The sequence below is a fragment of the Cherax quadricarinatus genome, chromosome 61 (assembly GCF_038502225.1).
Source record: "Cherax quadricarinatus isolate ZL_2023a chromosome 61, ASM3850222v1, whole genome shotgun sequence".
NCBI classification, from domain to species: Eukaryota; Metazoa; Arthropoda; class Malacostraca; order Decapoda; family Parastacidae; genus Cherax; species Cherax quadricarinatus.
The window spans coordinates 13683760-13690378 of NC_091352.1; the positions used below are offsets into that span (position 1 = coordinate 13683760).

Consider the following 6619-nt stretch of genomic DNA (forward strand, 5'->3'; position numbering starts at 1 on the left):
TGGTCTCTTAACATGCTAGTGACACCCCTGCTTTTCATTGGGGGGATGGTGCATCGTCTGCCAAGTCTTTTGCTTTCGTAGTGAGTGATTTTCGTGTGCAAGTTCGGTACTAGTCCCTCTAGGATTTTCCAGGTGTATATAATCATGTATCTCTCCCTCCTGCGTTCCAGGGAATACAGGTTTAGGAACCTCAAGCCCTCCCAGTAATTGAGGCATTTTATCTCCGTTATGCGCGCCGTGAAAGTTCTCTGTACATTTTCTAGGTCGGCAATTTCACCTGCCTTGAAAGGTGCTGTTAGAGTGCAGCAATATTCCAGCCTAGATAGAACAAGTGACCTGAAGAGTGTCATCATGGGCTTGGCCTCCCTAGTTTTGAAGGTTCTCATTATCCATCCTGTCATTTTTCTAGCAGATGCGATTGATACAATGTTATGGTCCTTGAAGGTGAGATCCTCCGACATAATCACTCCCAGGTCTTTGACGTTGGTGTTTCGCTCTATTTTGTGGCCAGAATTTGTTTTGTACTCTGATGAAGATTTAATTTCCTCATGTTTACCATATCTGAGTAATTGAAATTTCTCATCGTTGAACTTCATATTGTTTTCTGCAGCCCACTGAAAGATTTGGTTGATGTCCGCCTGGAGCCTTGCAGTGTCTGCAATGGAAGACACTGTCATGCAGATTCGGGTGTCATCTGCAAAGGAAGACACGGTGCTGTGGCTGACATCCTTGTCTATGTCGGATATGAGGATGAGGAACAAGATGGGAGCGAGTACTGTGCCTTGTGGAACAGAGCTTTTCACCGTAGCTGCCTCGGACTTTACTCTGTTGACGACTACTCTGTGTTCTGTTAGTGAGGAAATTATACATCCATCGACCGACTTTTCCTGTTATTCCTTTAGCACGCATTTTGTGCGCTATTACACCATGGTCACACTTGTCGAAGGCTTTTCCAAAGTCTGTATATATTACATCTGCATTCTTTTTGTCTTTTAGTGCATTTAGGACCTTGTCGTAGTGATCCAATAGTTGAGACAGACAGGAGCGACCTGTTCTAAACCCATGTTGCCCTGGGTTGTGTAACTGATGGGTTTCTAGATGAGTGGTGATCTTGCTTCTTAGGACCCTTTCAAAGATTTTTATGATATGGGATGTTAGTGCTATTGGTCTGTAGTTCTCTGCTGTTGCTTTACTGCCCCCAGTGAAAAACTTCTAATTCTAGACTTATTGTGTATAATTCACCAATTAAACTTTACCATAGGTATATATGTAAATGAAAAATTACTTATAATATATAGGGTTCGCTGCTATCCATGGTTACATGTATCCACAGTAGGTCTTGGAACGTATCCCCAGCAGATACAAGAGGCCTACTGTACTGTAGTATATGAATTTAAAATCTGTACTGTCGTATATGAATTTTAGATACAGATCACAATAACAGATTATAAACTCGGAATAAATAAAATCTAGAGCTTAAGTCACAAGAGCTCTAGTGCAGCATTATAAAGGTATTACACAAAGTGACAGCTTGCTTAATGCCATAAATAAAATTTTGAAATGGTTTACCCCTTAGTACTGGTGCTTATGTGATTTAGGTGTTCGTGGCTCAATTGGCGACAGCCTCAGCTCTCACACTTAGGACCCATGGTTCAATACTTGGACAAGTGGAAAGCTTTGGGCACATTCCCAGAGACCCAAGTAAGAACTTGAATATTTGCTGACTGATGAGTCGCATCCTGGGGGAAGAGAATCATAGGGATGTGCTTCATACGTCGGTTTGCATGAGGCCAGCACTAACAATCTAGTTGATCAGGCCCTGATGCACCATGAGGTCTACTCATGGACCAGGCCACAAGGGCACTGACCCCCATAACACCCTCCAAGTATACCCCCATGGAAATAAGCCAGGCTAATAACAGCCTTATTGGGTCAGCCTTGGTTACTAACTAACCTGGTGACCTGTGGCCTGGAAAGCAACACTTTTGCTTCACACACTAAGTGTCCATGGTTCGATCCCCGGCATGGGTAGAAACGTTGGATGCGTTTCCTTACACATCCAACTTCACCTTACACATCCACGTTTACCTAACAAGCAAGTAGGTACCTGGGTGTTAGTCAAGTGGTGTGGGTCACATCCTGCGGGACAAGATTGAGGATCCCAATGTAAATAAGATGGACAGTTCCTCAATGATGTACTGCCTTTCTTGGGTTATCCTGGGTGGCTAACCCGTCAGGGGTTAAAAATCCGAACAAAATCTTCTCTTAATAATCCAGGAAAAAATCCTTGTCACTGAAGATCTAAACCAATAAGGATCACTTGGCATTTGGAGTAATCAAATTTGATGCACAGAAGGGATTGGTGGCTTTAATCTCTTGGATCAAGAGCCCTTCACCAGCATCAATGCACCCTTCTTGAGAGGTTTCATAGTAGTACAGGAGTCTGGTCAAGTACTGCAAATTAAAGTTGGTATTTAAGTCATCCTGATCATTTGGGCTTTTAATATTATTATTATTATAATCAAAAAGAAGCACTAAACCACAAGGGCTATACATCGCTGCTGGGCTTTTAATAAGTGAAAAATATCCCAGCCTTACTGTACGCCTGTTAAAGTCCCAGGGACAAAATGCTTCCATAATAAAATACCCTAAGTGTTCGCTGATATGTCTTTAATCAAAGCAAGAATAATGTTATTTTTCCCTACACATGAAGTGTGCTTAAAAGCTTCAGTAAATAATAAACAGCTGGTGACAGGTTGTGCTCCTCGAATTACCTCTCCTATGTTTATCTCCCCCTTGAAATATTTAGAACACCTACTTACTACGTTGATATTTGATACATACCAAAGTTTTCAAGTCCTGGACCGCTAAGTTGGCCATATTTATTGTTATTTAGGATGTCTCAGACGTCCATCCAGTTCAGTGACAGTGTGTACAGCCGGAGCCAGAGACTCGTTCCTTACACACCTCCAGCCTCACAAATAATAAACCCACTTTCTATATATTTTATAAAGTCTTTAGCAAATTTGATAAATAATTTAACTATCTTATATAATTTCATGAAACATTTCGTCCGATATTATATGCTTGTTTTTATAATATAAATCAATACTGCAAAGTTTGTTAACAGTTATTTTCACTGCGCTAGTTAGAGAGCTTCAGAAAAGTAGAAAGGAGAAAAGCGTATGAAAATGTGGGAAACCAATGCATTAAATAAAAATGTAAAATATTTCATTTTGAGATGCACAAGTTACTTAGACTAACTCTCCAAGTTAGATATATGAAGTATTTTGCCTTTATTTCAATTATAAAAGAGTTTGGTTGGCGGCTGACGCAATACTGTAGTGTATGAAACGCTGCTCAGCTCAAACGTGGCCTCAGTACCTTCAATTACAATTCTTCACTGAATTTATATTAAAAAAAAAGCATAAAGCTATCTGTGTTAATAAAAATTTGGTGCTTCATCCAAGATGATTATGACAGAGTACATATTATTCTTGTAAAATTAATGCTACTAATATGTTTCATAATTATATTTGACAATTGATACAAATTAAAAAGTTAATATTGCACACTACATACACGCAGTTTTTACGATCAAACTAATTTTCTGAGAATGTAATTTACTATAAAGACTGATAACAATTTAACAAACTGCAATGGACGTATAAAAATTGCCAGAAGGGCGAGATGACACATCACAAGGAAAACACCTTTAATATTCCCAAGTAGTTTGCTAAGTGTCAGTTGTCACAGTGGATAAAACATTAAATCCTTAGCGAAATGTTCATAAACACGTTATTTGGAACACCGGTGTGTGTTTAGGTAAGGTGATTATAACTAGGATTCCTAATACTAAGCGATTTATATTCTCTTTTATACTTTCTCTTGCTTAACAAGAGTTATATATATAATTCTTTCTATCTCTTTGGTTAGTTGAAGAATTTTATTTCGATTATTAACGCCGGAGGTTCATTAACTCATGATAACCCAATAAAGTCCAGCATTATTGCTTGTCTTCACTGTGGTCCAGTGCCAGAAGATGAGGAGGTACTTGTACCTCCTCCCATGGCAGACAGGTCTCAAGACACTCCCAAGACAGGGAGCCAAGGTTGGGTCACAATAATAATAATAATAATATCTTTATTTACTACAACTACATGTACATGGTATACAGTCCTAGCTGACATCAGTGACATACTACTATATAGAAAGCCCCTTGTTATAAGCTGAGCATTTCGGGCAAATTAGGTCAGTGTCCCAGGATGCGACCCACACCAGTCGACTAACACCCAGGTACCCATTTTACTGATGTGTGAACATAGACAACAGGCGTAAAGATACAAGCCCAATGTTTCTACCCTGGCTTGGAATCGAATTATTATTATAATAAAAAAGAAACGCTAAATCTACAAGGGTCGCTGGGAATCGAACCCAGGCCCTTGCCGTGTGAAGCGAGAGCTTTAGCCACCAGGCCACCATCTGGAAAAGGCCCGGGCCCAGAGTACCGGCGAATCAAGAACAACAGTCACCCTCATATAACATACCACTCTGAACAGCAGACTAGGCTGGTTGTTAATGGGATTTAAAGGCTTTCCGCTATACGACTGTCATTAAGGATGCACAGTAACCTTTTCACCACCATACAAGTATATTTTAATCCCTGAAATAGGTATTAAAGTAATTTATCGGAATATGTACATTGAAAGACATATCGACAAGTGCCTTTGACAACCGGTAAATGCTACTAACTACCTCACGGTGTTTATATCCTGTCAGCAGGCTTTGTAGACGATACTAGGATTTGCATGAGAGTGTCATCCATTGAGGACACGGCAAAGCTCCAAGAAGATATAAACCAAGTTTTCCAATGGGCAACAGAGAACAATATGATGTTCAATGAAGACAAATTCTAACTTCTCCGTTATGGAAAACTGGAGGAAATAATAACTAGGACTGAGTATACTACAAACTCCAATCACACAATAGAGCGGAAAAGTAATGTGAAGGACCTGGGTGTGGTAATGTCCGAAGACCTCACCTTCAAGGATCACAACAATGCCGCTCTCACATCTGCTAGGAAACTGACAGGATGGATAATGAGAACATTCAAGACAAGAGATGCTAAGCCAATGATAGTAAGTAAATTTATTCAGGTATACACAAATACAGTTACATAGAATTATCATACATAGCAGCATGTGTGTAGAGAACCTAGGATAACCCAAAAAAGTCAGGCTGGAAGTCTAGGCTGGAATACCGCTGTACATTAACATCCCCATTCAAGGCAGGTGAAATTGCAGAGCTAGAGAATGTACAGAGAACCTTTATTGTACGTATAAGTTCCATCAGACACCTTAACTACTGGGAGCGCCTGGAAGCACTTGATTTGTACTCACTGGAGCGCAGGCGAGAGAGATATATCATAATCTACATCTGGAAGAATCTGGAGGGACTGGTCCCTAATATTCACACAGAAATCACTCCATACGAAAGCAAAAGACTTGGCAGGCGATGCAACATACTCCAAGTGAAAAGTAGGGGCGTCACTGGTACACTAAGAGAAAGCGCAATAAGTGTCCGGGGCCAAAGACTGTTCAACAGCCTCCCACCAACAATAAGGGGCATTACCAGTAGACCCCTGGCTGTCTTCAAGAGGGAGCTGGACAGATATCTAAAGTCGGTGCCGGATCAGCCGAGCTGTGGTTCGTACGTTGGATTGCGTGTGGCCAGCAGTAACAGCTTCGTTGATCAGGCCCTGATCCACCGGGAGGCCTGATCGTGGACCGGGCCGAGGGGGTGTTGATCCCCGGAATACCCTCCAGGTAGGCTAACTCCCAGGTAATCCCATACTAGGCAACACCCCCCGCCCTCACACTCTTCAAAGATCTAAGCCTACTCACTGTACAGAACATCCACACCTACTACTGTGCAACCTACATCTATAGAACCATAAATTCTAATATTAATTCTGAACTAAAATACTTTCTTGATAGTTGCAACAGAACCCATGGACACAATACCACACACAAAAATCTCTGCTTTTCCCCGTGTCGGGCTAAACCTCTACAAAAATTGAATGTACACACAAGGGCCTAAAATGTAGAATAATAATCGGCACAAGAAATAAGAATGTGTGCCGGGGTACAGATAGAATGCTTTTATTTTAAATAAAGAAAATAATGTGTGATTTCTCGACAGGACCGGATCTCCCTCAGCACTGAATTATATCGATGGTATAGGCTAGGTTCTATTTTATTCGGTGTTTTTTCCCTTTCATTCCTCCTCTACTTTGTAGGTTCAGATTAATTTTTGATGGGGAACTCTGAAATAATTAATGTTATATTGCTGAAGGTTAATCATGAGCCCGATCAAGAGAGGATCTTTGATTATGAGATCAATGGTTATAGTGCCGGTGAGTAGATGGATAACACCTGTGCATGTGAAGTAAGACACATGCCCAGCAGTATCAGAATATTTTATAATATATTTTACCCAAGACATGTGAAAAACCTGTCGCGTAGGGACATCGGTTTGGAACTATGTGACCCTTAGCGCTTTCCTAGCAATATAATAATAATAATCATCGCCGAAGATTTACATTCAGGAAAGTCATAGA

The 6619-nt window shown here is 40.6% G+C and overlaps 1 protein-coding gene across 1 annotated transcript in view; it reads right to left on the reverse strand.

Moving 5' to 3' along the window:
- The window catches only part of eIF2gamma (eukaryotic translation initiation factor 2 subunit gamma), a 40981-nt gene extending 37979 nt beyond the window's left edge, over nucleotides 1-3002 (reverse strand). Inside the window, exon 1 of the mRNA XM_053791976.2 lies at nucleotides 2845-3002. Coding sequence (XP_053647951.1) covers nucleotides 2845-2880 — 36 coding nt within the window. The 5' untranslated portion in view covers nucleotides 2881-3002. The remainder of the gene's footprint in view (nucleotides 1-2844) is intronic.
- Between the last annotated feature and the right edge of the window lie 3617 nt (nucleotides 3003-6619).